Source organism: Patagioenas fasciata, chromosome 1 (assembly GCF_037038585.1).
Source record: "Patagioenas fasciata isolate bPatFas1 chromosome 1, bPatFas1.hap1, whole genome shotgun sequence".
Classification (NCBI taxonomy): Eukaryota; Metazoa; Chordata; class Aves; order Columbiformes; family Columbidae; genus Patagioenas; species Patagioenas fasciata.
This window is the reverse complement of record NC_092520.1, coordinates 214,549,882-214,563,824: the sequence shown is the minus strand read 5'-3', so window position 1 is coordinate 214,563,824 and position 13,943 is coordinate 214,549,882. Positions and strand designations below refer to the sequence as shown.

General features: G+C 66.1%; 1 protein-coding gene across 2 annotated transcripts in view; it reads right to left on the bottom strand.

Annotated features, from left to right (window-relative positions):
- The window catches only part of FLNC (filamin C), an 85,559-nt gene extending 73,135 nt beyond the window's left edge, over positions 1-12,424 (bottom strand). For both annotated transcript variants that reach the window (XM_065839207.2, XM_071803568.1), the window contains exons 1-4: positions 10,959-12,424; positions 6,594-6,842; positions 3,536-3,633; positions 661-811 (exon numbers count right to left, since the gene is read on the bottom strand). In XM_065839207.2, the coding sequence (XP_065695279.1) occupies positions 661-811; positions 3,536-3,633; positions 6,594-6,842; positions 10,959-11,295 (835 nt within the window). In that variant the 5' untranslated portion in view covers positions 11,296-12,424. The remainder of the gene's footprint in view (positions 1-660; positions 812-3,535; positions 3,634-6,593; positions 6,843-10,958) is intronic.
- Between the last annotated feature and the right edge of the window lie 1,519 nt (positions 12,425-13,943).

Genomic DNA, 13,943 nt, shown 5'->3' with positions numbered 1-13,943 from the left:
CCCTCTGTCCCCACGTCCTGCGTCCCCATGCCCTTCTGTCCTCCTGTCTCTGTCCCTGTCCCCATGTCCCCCTGTCCCCCAGTCCCTGTGTCCTACACCCCCATGTCCCCTGTCTCTGTCCCATGTCCCAATATCATCCTCCATCCCCCTGTCTCTGCCCCTGTCCCCATGTCCCCCATTCCCATGTCCTCCTGTCTCTGTCCCTGTCCCTATGTCTCTGCCCCTGTCCCCATGTCCCACATCCCCCTGTCCCCCTGTCTCTGTCCCTGTCCCCATGTCCCCCGTCCCCCTGTCCCAGTCCCTGTCCCCATGTCCCCCATCCCCCTGTCTCTGTCCCTGTCCCCATGTCTCTGCCCCTGTCCCCATGTTCCCCATCCCCCTGTCCCCCTGTCTCTGCCCCTGTCCCCATGTCCCCCATCCCCCTGTCCCAGTCCCTGTCCCCATGTCCCCCATCCCCCTGTCCCCCTGCCTCTGTTTCTGTCCCCATGTCTCTGCCCCTGTCCCCATGTTCCCCATCCCCATGTCCCCCTGTCTCTGTCCCTGTCCCCATGTCCCCCGTCCCCCTGTCCCCATGTCCCCCATCCCCCTGTCCCCCTGTCCCAGTCCCTGTCCCCATGTCCCCCATCCCCATGTCCCCCCGTCCCTGTCCCCGTCCCATACCAGGCCCGTACGCCCGCGCCCGGCTGGGCTGGGGCTGCTGCGCCCTCAGCGGCGCCCCCGGCTTGAGCTTGGCCTTGGGGAACTGGGACAGGTAGGTCATGACCGAGTGCTCGTCCACGTTGGGGTCCACGATCTCCTCGGGGGCGATCACCTGGGGGACACGCGTCAGCACCCCCGGTCCCCTGACCGCGGTGGCCTTGGGGGGGCCCCCAACCGCCCCGACCCTCCCCAACAACCATGGGGCACCCTGGGGACCCCCAACCGCCCCTGACCCTCCCCAACAACCATGGGGCAACCTGGGGACCCCCAACCGCCCCTGACCCTCCCCAACAACCATGGGGCACCCTGGGGACCCCCAACCGCCCCTGACCCTCCCCAACAACCATGGGGCAACCTGGGGACCCCCAACCGCCCCTGACCCTCCCCAACAACCATGGGGCACCCTGGGGACCCCCAACCGCCCCTGACCCTCCCCAACAACCATGGGGCACCCTGGGGACCCCCAACCGCCCCTGACCCTCCCCAACAACCATGGGGCAACCTGGGAACCCCCAACTGCCCCTGACCCTCCCCAACAACCATGGGGCAACCTGGGGACCCCCAACCGCCCCTGACCCTCCCCAACAACCATGGGGCACCCTGGGGACCCCCAACCGCCCCTGACCCTCCCCAACAACCATGGGGCACCCTGGGGACCCCCAACCGCCCCTGACCCTCCCCAACAACCATGGGGCAACCTGGGAACCCCCAACTGCCCCTGACCCTCCCCAACAACCATGGGGCAACCTGGGAACCCCCAACCGCCCCTGACCCTCCCCAACAACCATGGGGCACCCTGGGGACCCCCAACCGCCCCTGACCCTCCCCAACAACCATGGGGCACCCTGGGGACCCCCAACCGCCCCTGACCCTCCCCAACAACCATGGGGCAACCTGGGAACCCCCAACTGCCCCTGACCCTCCCCAACAACCATGGGGCAACCTGGGAACCCCCAACCGCCCCTGACCCTCCCCAACCACCCAGGGGCACCTTGGGGACCCCCAACCGCCCCGACCCTCCCGAACTACCCAGAGGCACCCTGGGGACCCCCCAACTGCCCCTGACCCTCCCCAACCACCCAGGGGCACCCTGGGGACCCCCAACTGCCCCTGACCCTCCCCAACCACCCAGGGGCACCCTGGGGACCCCCAACCGCCCCGACCCTCCCGAACTACCCAGGGGCACCCTGGGGACCCCCATATCCATGGACATCCTGGGGACCCCCCAACCGCCCCTGACCCTCCCCAGCCGTCATGGGGCACCCTGGGGACCCCCATATCCAGGGACACCCCAGGGACCCTCCCGCACCCCCAGGGACACCCCCATGACCAGGGACCCCCCAGAAATCCCCTTGCACGCCCAGGGACCCCCAGATACCCCCAGGAAAGCACCACTGACCCCCCCTGCACCCCCACAATTAGGGACCCCCCCGGAAATCTCCTTGCACCCCCAGGGACCCCCAGCTACCCCCAGGGTACCCCTCATGCTCAGGGACCCCCCAGGAACCCCTCTGCACCTTTAGGGTCCCCCTCAAGCTCAAGGACACCCCAGGGACCCCCCTGTACCCCTAGGGACCCCCTACAATTAGGGATCCCCCAAAGACCCCCTTGCATCCCCAAGGACTCCCCCATATCTATGGACCCCCCTATGCCCCCAGGCACTCCCTCCCACCCCTGGGACCTCCCCATGCTTTGGGAGACTCTGGAGACCCCCACTGCTCCCCCAGGACCCCCCCCCCAAAAACTCAGGGACCCCCAGAGATCCCCATGGACCCCCAGGGACACCCCAGGGATCCCCCACTGTACCCAGGGACCCCCAAGCTCAGGGACCCCCCAGAAACCCCCCCCATGCCCAGGGGCCCCCCCAGTACCCCCAGGGACCACTCCCCAGGCTCAGGGACACCCCAGGGACCCCAATACACCCCCAGGGACCCCCCGCCATGCCCATGGACAACCCAGGGACCCCCAACTCAGAGACCCCCGGGATCCCCATGCAACCCCAGGGACCCCACCCTGTACCCCGGGACACCCCCCATGCTTAGGGACACCCCAGGGACCCCCCCCCAAACTCAGAGACCCCCAGAGATCCCCATGCACCCCTAGGGACCCCCCACTGTACTCAGGGACACCCCCATGTCCAGGGACACCCCAGAGACCCCCCCAAACTCACTGACACCCAGAGATCACCATGCACCCCCAGGGACCCCCCACTGTACCCAGGGACCCCCAGAGGCCCCCCAAGTCCCCCCCAATGCTCAGGGACAACCGAGGGACCCCCTGGTACCCCCAGCCCCCCCCCTTCCATCCAGGGACTCCCTAAGACCTCAGGGACCCCCAGAGATCCCCACACATCCACAGGGACCCCCTAGGGACCCCACCCTGTACCCCGGGACACCCCCCATGCCCAGGGACACCCCCAAACTCAGAGACCCCCAGAGATCCCCATGCCCCCCCAGGGACCCCACCCTGTACCCCGGGACACCCCCCAGGCCCAGGGACACCCCCAAACTCAGAGACCCCCAGAGATCCCCATGCACCCCCAGGGACCCCCCACTGTACCCTGGGACACCCCCTATGCCCAGGGACACCCCAGGGGACCCCCCCAAACTCATTGACCCCCAGAGACCACCATGCACCCCCAGTGCCCCCAGTCCCCTCACCCAGTGCACAGTTGCCCCCCAGTGCTCCCAGTGCCTCCCCAGTGCCCCTAACCCCCTATACCTGGGGCACCGTTGGCCCCCAGTGCCCCATACCCTGTGCGCAGTGCCCCCCCATTGCTCCCAGTGCCCCCCCATTGCTCCCAGTGCCCCCCCAGTGCTCCCAGTGCCCCCAGTACCTGCGGCACGCCCAGCCAGTCGTCCGCCTGCTGCATGGCCTCCCGCGCGTTCTGCACCGGCTGGTTGGGGTCCCAGTTCTGCCAGTCCGGGCACAGCCCTGGGGGGGACGGGGGGTCAGACGGGCACCCCCCATTTCCCGCATAGCCAGGGCACAGTTGCCCCCAGTGCTCCCAGTGTCCCCTACTGGGTGCTCAGTTGTCCCCAGTGTCCCTTACCCAGCGTACAGTTGTTCACCAGTGCTCCCAGTGCCCCCCCAAACCCCCAATAACCCCCCCAAGCTCCCATAACCTCCTCAGTGCCCCTTATCAGGTCCACAGTTGTCCCCCAGTGCTCCCAGTCCCCTTAGCAGGTGCGCAGTTGCCCCCCAGTGCTCCCAGTGGCTCCCCAGTGCCCCTAATCCCCTATACCTGGGGTGCAGTTGCCCACCAGTGCTCCCAGTGCCCCCCCAAATCCCCAATAACCCCCCAAGCTCCCATAACCTCCTCAGTCCCCCTTATCAGGTCCACAGTTGCCCCCCAGTGCTCCCAGTCCCCTTACCAGGTGCGCAGTTGCCCCCCAGTGCTCCCAGTGCCTCCCCAGTGCCCCTAATCCCCTATACCTGGGGCACTGTTGCCCCCCAGTGCTCCCAGTGTCCCTTATCCAGCACTCAGTTGCCCCCCAGTGCTCCCAGTATCCCATACCCAGCACTCAGTTGCCCACCAGTGCTCCCAGTGCCCCCCCAAATCCCCAATAACCCCCCAAGCCCCCATAACCTCCTCAGTCCCCCTTACCAGGTCCACAGTTGTTCACCAGTGCTCCCAGTGTCCCTTACCCAGCACTCAGTTGCCCTCCAGTGCTCCCAGTGCTCCCCCAGTGTCCCATACCCAGCACACAGTTGTTCACCAGTGCTCCCAGTGCCCCCCCAAATCCCCAATAACCCCCCAAGCCCCCATAACCTCCTCACAGTTGCCCCCCAGTGTCCCCAGTGTCCCTTACCCAGCACCCAGTTGCCCCCCAGTGCTCCCAGTCCCCTTACCAGGTGCGCAGTTGCCCCCCAGTGCTCCCAGTGCCTCCCCAGTGCCCCTAATCCCCTATACCTGGGGCACTGTTGCCCCCCAGTGCTCCCAGTGCCCCTTACCCAGCACTCAGTTGCCCACCAGTGCTCCCAGTGCCCCCCTCAAATCCCAAATAAATCCCCAAACCCCCATAGCTCCCCTCAGTCCCCCATACCCAGTGCATAGTCGCCCCCCAGTGCTCCCAGTGTCCCTTACTCAGCACTCAGTTGCCCCCCAGCACTCCCAGTCCCTTTACTTGGGGCGCAGTTGCCCCCCAGTGCTCCCAGTGCCTCCCTAGTGCCCCTAATCCCCTACACCTGGGGCACCATTGCTCCCCAGTGCTCCCAGTCCCATAACCAGTGCACAATTGTCCACCAGTACTCCCAGTGCCCCCAATCCCCTATACCTGGGGCACCGTTGCCCCCCAGTGCTCCCAGTGCCTCCCCAGTGCTCCCAGTGCCTTTATCTGGGACACAGTTGCCCCCCAGTGCTCCCAGTGCCTCCAGTCCCCCTCACCCAGTGCACAGTCGCTCCCCAGTGCCCACAGTCCCCCATACCTGGGGCACAGTTGCCCCCCAGTGCCCCTAATCCCCCATACTGGTGCATAGTTGCCCCCCAGTGTCCCCAGTGCCTCCCCAGAGCCCCCAGTGCCTTCCCAGTGCCCTTACCCAGGGCACAGTCGTCCACCAGTGCCCCTCAGCGCCCCCAATGTCCCCAGTGCCCTTACCCAGCATACAGTTGTCCACCAGTGTCCCCAGTATTCCCAGCACCCTTACCTGGGGCACAGTTGTCCTCAGTGTCCCCAGCGCCCTTACCCGGGGCACAGTTGTCCCCCAGTGTCCCCAATGTCCCCAGTGCCCTTACCCAGCGCACAGTTGTCCACCAGCGTCCCCAGTGTCCCCAATGCCATATCTGGGGCGCAGTTGTCCCCCAGTGCTCCCAGCGCCTCCCCAGTGTCCCCAGTGCCATACCTGGGGCGCAGTTGTCCCCCAGTGCCCCCAGCGCCTCCCCAGTGTCCCCAGTGTCCCCAGTGCCATACCTGGGGCGCAGTTGTCCCCCAGTGCCCCCAGCACCTCCCCAGTGTCCCCAGTGTCCCCAGTGCCATACCTGGGGCGCAGTTGTCCACCAGTGCCCCCAGCGCCTCCCCAGTGTCCCCAGTGCCCCCAGTGCCATACCTGGGGCGCAGTTGTCCCCCAGTGCCCCCAGCGCCTCCCCAGTGTCCCCAGTGTCCCCAGTGCCATACCTGGGGCGCAGTTGTCCCCCAGTGCCCCCAGCGCCTCCCCAGTGTCCCCAGTGTCCCCAGTGCCATACCTGGGGCGCAGTTGTCCACCAGTGCCCCCAGCGCCTCCCCAGTGTCCCCAGTGCCATACCTGGGGCGCAGTTGTCCACCAGTGCCCCCAGCGCCTCCCCAGTGTCCCCAGTGTCCCCAGTGCCATACCTGGGGCGCAGTTGTCCCCCAGTGCCCCCAGCGCCTCCCCAGTGTCCCCAGTGTCCCCAGTGCCATACCTGGGGCGCAGTTGTCCCCCAGTGCCCCCAGCGCCTCCCCAGTGTCCCCAGTGTCCCCAGTGCCATACCTGGGGCGCAGTTGTCCCCCAGTGCCCCCAGCGCCTCCCCAGTGTCCCCAGTGTCCCCAGTGCCATACCTGGGGCGCAGTTGTCCACCAGTGCCCCCAGCGCCTCCCCAGTGTCCCCAGTGCCATACCTGGGGCGCAGTTGTCCACCAGTGCCCCCAGCGCCTCCCCAGTGTCCCCAGTGTCCCCAGTGCCATACCTGGGGCGCAGTTGTCCACCAGTGCCCCCAGCGCCTCCCCAGTGTCCCCAGTGCCATACCTGGGGCGCAGTTGTCCACCAGTGCCCCCAGCGCCTCCCCAGTGTCCCCAGTGTCCCCAGTGCCATACCTGGGGCGCAGTTGTCCACCAGTGCCCCCAGCGCCTCCCCAGTGTCCCCAGTGCCATACCTGGGGCGCAGTTGTCCACCAGTGCCCCCAGCGCCTCCCCAGTGTCCCCAGTGTCCCCAGTGCCATACCTGGGGCGCAGTTGTCCACCAGTGCCCCCAGCGCCTTGCCGTCCCTCCAGTCCTTGTTGAAGTTGGTGATGGGCAGCTGCGGGACCTTGTTCTGGATCCAGCCCAGCAGGCGCTGCTTGGGGGTCTGCGTGCGCCCGTCCTCCTCCTCCTCGTCCTCCCAGATGGGCATGGAGATGGAGTAGTGCAGGATCAGCGTCCACACCAGCCCCAGGATCAGCTTCAGGTTCCCGTCCACGATGGCCTTGCTGTCTGTGGGGGGACAGGGGGGTCAGGGCACCCCAAAACCCAGCTGGGGACACCCAATAACCCAGGGAATGCATAGAGTCCCTGTCACCCCAACACCGGGCTGGGGACACATGAACACCCCAGGAGCAGCTTCGGGGTCCATCCATGATGGCCTTGCTGTCTGTGGGGGGACAGGGGCGTCAGGGGACCCCAAAACCCAGCTGGGGACACCCAATGCCCCAGGAGTCCCTATCACCCCAGCACTGGGCTGGGGACACCCCCACAATGGGCTGAGACAAATTAACACCCCAGGATCAGCTTCGGGGTCCATCCACAATGGCCTTGCTGTCTGTGGGGGGACAGGGGGGTCAGGGGGACCCCAAAACCCAGACGGGGAAACCCAATGCCCCAGGAGTCCCAAGCATGGCGTTGGGGACACCCTATGAGCAGCTTCAGGGTCCATCCATGACGGCCTCGCTGTCTGAGGGGACATGGGGAGGCAGGGGGATCAGGGGGACCCTAAAACCCAGTTGGGGACACCCAATGCCCCAGGAGTCCCTATCACCCCAGCACTGGGCTGGGGACACCCCCACAATGGGTTGGGACAAATTAACACCCCAGGATCAGCTTCGGGGTCCATCCATGATGGTCTTGCTGTCTGTGGGGGGACAGGGGCGTCAGGGGGACCCCAAAACCCAGCTGGGGACACCCAATGCCCCAGGGAATGCACAGACTCCCTGTCACCCCAACACCGGGCTGGGGACACATGAACACCCCAGAAGCAGCTTCAGGTTCCCATCCACAACAGCCTTGCTGTCTGTGGGGGGACAAGGGGTTCAGGGGGACCCCAAAACCCAGCTGGGGACACCCAATGCCCCAGGGGTCCCTGGCACCCCAGCACTGGGCTGGGGACACCCCATGAGCAGCTTCAGGGTCCATCCATGATGGTCTTGCTGTCTGTGGGGGGATGGAGGGTCAGGGGGACCCCAATACCCAGCTGGGGACACCCTAAAACCCCAGGGAATGCACAGAGTCCCTGTCACCCCAGCACTGGGCTGGGGACACCCCCACAATGGGCTGGGGACAAATTAACACCCCAAGATCAGCTTCAGGGTCCTGTCCACAATGGCCTTGCTGTCTGCGGGGGGACAGGGGGGTCAGGGGGACCCCAATACCCCAGGGGTCCCTGTCACCCCAGCACTGGGCTGGGGACACCCCAGGGCACATGCAGGGGGACATCATGGGCACCTCGGGGGTTCCCTGTCACCCCAGCATGGGGAGGGGTCCCTGTCACCCCAGCACTGGGCTGGGGACACCCCAGGGCACACACAGGGTCCTTGTCACCCCAGTACGAGACTGGGGACACCCCAACACCCCAGGGCACGTGTGGGGGTCCCTGTCACCCCAACACTGGGCAGAGGACACCCTGACACCCCAAGGCACTGTCACCCTCTCCACCCCCGCACCCTGGGGGTCCCTGAGCCCCCCAAAACCTTGGGGTGCTCCCCCCCAGCACCATGAGGTGGCCCCCACAGCACCCTGGGGGTCCCTGAGCCCCCCAAAACCTTGGGGACCCCCCACAGCACCCTGGGGGTCCTTGAGTCTCCCAAAACCTTGGGGACCCCCCACAGCACTCTGGGGGTCCTTGAGTCCCCCAAAATATTGGGGTGCTCCCCCAGCACCCTAAACTGTCCCCACAGCACCCTGGGGGTCCCTGAGTCCCCAAAACCTTGGGGTGCTCTCCCCAAGCACCCTGAGGTGGCCCCCACAGCACCCTGGGGGTCCCTGAGCCCCCCAAAACCTTGGGGACCCCCCACAGCACCCTGGGGGTCCCTGAGCCCCCCAAAACCTTGGGGACCCCCCACAGCACCCTGGGGGTCCCTGAGCCCCCAAAACCTTGGGGTGCCCCCCCAGCCCTCCGGGGGATCCCCGGTGCTGGGGAAACTGAGGCAGGGCGCTGCTGGGGGGGGGAGGGGAGCCCCAGGCATCCCGGCCCCTCCCCCACCGCCCTGCCGAGAGGACCCAGGCGTCCGGGCCCCTCCCCCTCCCCTCCCCTCCCACCCTCCTCGTGCCGCAGAACGAACCCAGGAGTCCCGGCCCCCTCCCCCGCCATGAGGAGGGACCCAGGCGTCCGGGACCCCCCGCCCCGTCCGGCCACGAGCGATCGTGTTTCGGGCACATGGGGGGAGGGGGGCTCAACATCTGGGGGACAAGGACACGCGGGGGGGGGTCACAAAAGGGACATTGGGGGGTCCCTGGGGGTGCTCAGACCCCCCACAGGGTCTGGGCGTGCAAGGGGGGCACACGTGTGTTTGCTCCCCACGCAAACAGCCACAGCACACGAGTGTGGTTGGGGACAAGTGTGCAAGGACACCCCCCCGCCACACGGCCCCTTGCACGACTGCAGTGCGAGCCGGACCCCCCATGCACACCAGCCTTGCACGCTCAGCCCCAGCCCCGCTCATGCTTGTGTGCTACGCCCTTGCACACTCGGCCCCCAGACCTTGCACACTCATCCGTCACCCTCTTGCACACTCATACTTCAACACTGCCACTGCCTCTCCCCTTGCACACTCATCCCTCGTTCCTCTGACCTTGCACACTCATCCCCAGGCTCATTCCTGTCACCCCATCCTTACACACTTGTCCCTCGTTCCCAGTTGCCCATCATCTCTCTCCTTGCACACTCGTCCTCCACCCCCATGTGTCCATCACTCTTACCCTTGCACACTCATCCCTGTTCCCATCCCTCCATGGCCCCTGTCCTCACACACTCATCTCAGGCTCGCACTCCCACTTGTCCATCACCCTTGCACACTCATCCCTCATTCCCATGTGCCCATCACCCCTCTCCTTACACACTCATCCCTCACCCCAACTTGTTCATGATTTCTCCGCTTGCACACTCATCCCACACCTCCATCACCTTCACCCTTGCACACATGTTCCATACTCCCCACGCCCATCATCTCTCCCCTTGCACACACATCCTCATTCCCGGGTGTCCCTTGCACACTCATCCTCACTCCCACATGGCCAAGATCCCCACCCTTGCACACTCATCTCCAGACTCATTCCCACTCCTCCATCATCTCCACACTCGCACACTCATCATCCTTCCCACGTGTCCACCACCCTTGCACACTCATCCTCATTCCATCACGCCTCTCCCCTTGCACACTCATCCTCATTCCCACATTTCCATCACCCTCACTCTTGCACACTCATCCTCATTCCCAGTTGTCCATCTCCCCCACCCTTGCACACTCATCCTCATTCTCACTTGTCCCTCACCCTTGCACACCCATCCTCACTCCACTGCCCCCATCCTTGCACACTCATCCCTGTTCCCACCCCCCTGGCCCATCCTTGCACACTCATCCTCATCCTCACGTGTCCATCACCCCCACCCTTTCACACTCATCCTCATTCCCACGTGCCCATCAAATGCCTCCCCTTGCACACTCATCCTCATTCACACTTGCCCATCAACGCTTTCCTTGCACACTCATCCTCATTCCATCACGCCGCTCCCCTTGCACACTCATCCTCATTCCCAAATGCCCATCAATCCTGTCCTTGCACACTCATCCTCATTCCCACGTGTCCATCACCTCCACTCTCACACACTCATCCTCATTCCCATGTGCCCATTTCCTTGCACACTCATCCTCATTCCATCACACCCTTCCCGTTGCACACTCATCTTCATTCCCACATGCCCATCAATTCTGTCCTTGCACACTCATCCTCATTCCCACGTGTCCATCACCTCCACCCTCACACACTCATCCTCATCCCATCAACCCTCCCCTTGCACACTCATCCTCATCCCATCAACCCTCCCCTTGCACACTCATCCTCATCCCATCACGCCCCTCCCCTTGCATACTCCTCATTCCCCCGTGCCCATCACCCTCTCACACTCACCCTCACCCCTTTCCTTGCACACTCATCCTCATCCCATCAACCCTTTCCTTGCACACTCATCCTCACTCCATCACGCCCCTCCCCTCGCACACTCATCCTCATTCCCCCGTGCCCATCACCCTCTCACGCTCACCCTCACCCCTTCCCTCGCACACTCACACCCCTCCCCTTGCACACCCACCCCCCTCCCTTGCACACCCGCCCCCTCACCGATGGACACCAGCTTGATGTGCTCCCTCTCCAGGAACTCCAGCGCCACCGACACGTTCTCCAGCTTCATCTGTCGGAAGTTGGGGCGCGGGTGGTACTTGCGCCCCATCTTCTTCTGGCTCAGCACCTCGAGCAGCGCGATGAGGCGCAGCCCGTCGCTCAGGTCGCGCTGCAGGTCCCCGATGCGCTTGTGCACGCACTTGAGGTGCTCGTTGCACCAGCGGGTGAACGTGTTCTGCTGGATCTTCTTCCACGGGGCGTCCTCGGCCAGGTCCTTCTCGGTGGCCGGGAGCTCCTCGGGCTCCTCGCCCGCGGGGGGGTCGTACGTGGAGTTCATGGTGCTGGGCGGTGGGTGCTGTGGTGGTGGGTTCCTGCTAGAGGGGGCTGTAGAACAAGGCTCTGCGAGGTGTCCTGGGTGAAGGTCCTGGTGTCCTGGTTGGGGGGGTCCTGGCTCGCTCCTGGTGTCCTCAACAGGTCCTGGGGGGTCCTGGGTGGGGTCCTGGGTCAATGTGGGTGTCCCGGGTGGGGTCCTGGAGGTAACGCCGGGGCTGGGGGACGATGTCCTGGGTCAGTCCTGGTGTCCTGGCTGGGGGAGTCCTGGGTCACTCCTGGTGTCCTCAACAGGTCCTGGGTGGGGTCCTGGGGCAGTGTTGGGGTCCTGGGGCAGCGTTGGGGTCCTGGGGCAGCGTTGGGGTCCTGGGGCAGTGTGGGTGCTCCGGGTGGGGTCCTGGGGGCAACGCCGGCGTTGGGGGACGGTGTCCTGGGGGGGTCCCGGGTGGGTCCCGGGGTCCTGGGGTCCTGAGCGAGGGTTCCGGGTGGATCCCGGTGTCCTGGGTGGGGGTCCTGGGTCAGCCCCTGTGTCCTGGGTGGGGTCCCAGTTGCCGGCGTCAATCCCGGTGGTGGGGGACGGTGTCCTGGGTCAGCCCCGGTGTCCTGGGTGGGGGTCCCGGCTCGATCCCGGTGCCGGTTCCCGGCGCCCGGGGGCTGTTCCCGGTTCCCGGGGTGGGTTCCCGGATCCCGGGGCGGAGCGGCGGCTCCCGGTGGGGTCCGGAGCGGTTCCCGGGGTCCGGGTCAGTTCCCAGTCGGTTCCCGGTGGGGTCCGGAGCGGTTCCCAGTGGGGTGCGGCGTCCGGAGGGGGCTCCGGGTCGGTTCCCGGTGGGGTCCGGGTGTGTTCTCGGTTCCCGGTGGGGTCCGGAGCGGTTCCCGGAGCGGAGCAGCGGTTCCCGGTGGGGTCCGCGGTCAGTTCCCGGTTCCCGGTGGGGTCCGGAGCGGCGTCCGGGTCGGTTCCCGGGGTCGGTTCCTGGTTCCCGCTCGGTTCCCGGTGGGGCGTGGGGTCCGGAGGAGGCTCCGGGTCGGTTCCCGGTGGGGTCCCGGGTGGGTTCGCAGTTCCCGGAGCGGAGCGGCGGTTCCCGAAGGGGTCCGGGTGGGTTCCCGGAGCGGAGCGGCGGTTCCCGGTGCCGGGGGCGGCGAGTGGCGGCTCCGGGGGAGGCGGCGGCTTTAAGCGCTGCCCGGCCCGGCCCGCCCCGCTCCGCTCGGCCCCGCGGCTGCTGCGGGAGGGGCCCGGCCCGGGGGGGCCTGACAGCAGCCGCTATTTATAGACCCGCAGGCATCGCGGGGCCGGCACCCCGAACACCGGCACAGCGGCACCCCGAACAGCGGCACCCCGAACCCCCAAACACCGGAGCACCGGCACCCCAAACAGCGGCACCCCGAACAGCGGCACCCCGAACCCCCAAACACCGGAGCAGCGGCACCCCCAAACAACGGCACCCCAAACAGTGCCACCCCGAACCCCAAACAGCGGCACCCTGAACCCCCAAACAGCGGAACACCGGCACCCCCAAACAGCGGCACCCCCAAACAACGGCACCCCAAACAGTGGCACCCCGAACCCCAAACAGCGGCACCCTGAACCCCAAACAGCGGCACCCTGAACCCCCAAGCACCGGAGCACCGGCACCCCCAAACAGCGGCACCCCGAACCCCCAAACAGCGGAACACCGGCACCCCGAAACAGCGGTACCCCAAACAGCGGCACCCCGAACCCCAAACAGCGGCACCCTGAACCCCCAAGCACCGGAGCACCGGCACCCCCAAACAGCGGCACCCCGAGCCCCCAAACAGCGGAACACCGGCACCCCGAAACAGCGGCACCCCAAACAGTGGCACCCCGAACCCCCGAACAACGGCGCCCCGAAACAGTGGCACCCCGAAACAGTGACACCCCGAACCCCCAAACACTGGAACACCGGCACCCCGAAACAGTGGCACCCCGAACCCCCAAACACCGGCACCCCGAAACAGCGGCACCCCGAACCCCCAAGCAGTAGAACACCGGCACCCCGAAACAGCGGCACCCCTAAACACGGGCACCTCAAACACCAAACCACAGCGCCCTGAAACAGCGGCACCCCAAGAACCCAAACATTGGCTGCCCCGAACCCCGAAACACCGGCACCCCCAAACCCGGCACCCGAACACCAGCAACCCCGAACCCCGCAATACCGGATCCCCCAAACACCGGCACCCCCGAACCCCAAAATACCGGCAGCCCCAAAGTCCAGCACCCCCAAGTCCCAAACACTGGCGCCCCCAAACACCAGCACACCCAGACCCCGGCACCCCAAACACCAACACCCCCAAATCCTGAAACACTGGCACCCATGAACCCCCCAAACAGCAGCATCCCCAAACACCAGGACCCCCGAACACTGGCACCCCAAAACTCCCAAACCCTGGCACCCCCAAAACCCACAAACATGCTAACCCAAAACACCAGCACCCCAAATCCTGGCTCCCCCCAAACCCCTGTAACCTCAAACTCCAACACCCCCAAATCCCCGCACACCGGCACCCCCAAACCTCGGCACCCTGGTACCCCAAACCCCCCTCTCCAAAACACCAGCACCCCAATACCTGGCACCCCAACACCCCAAGCACCCAATACCCGGCACCCCAACACCCTTGGCACCCCAATAACCCGGC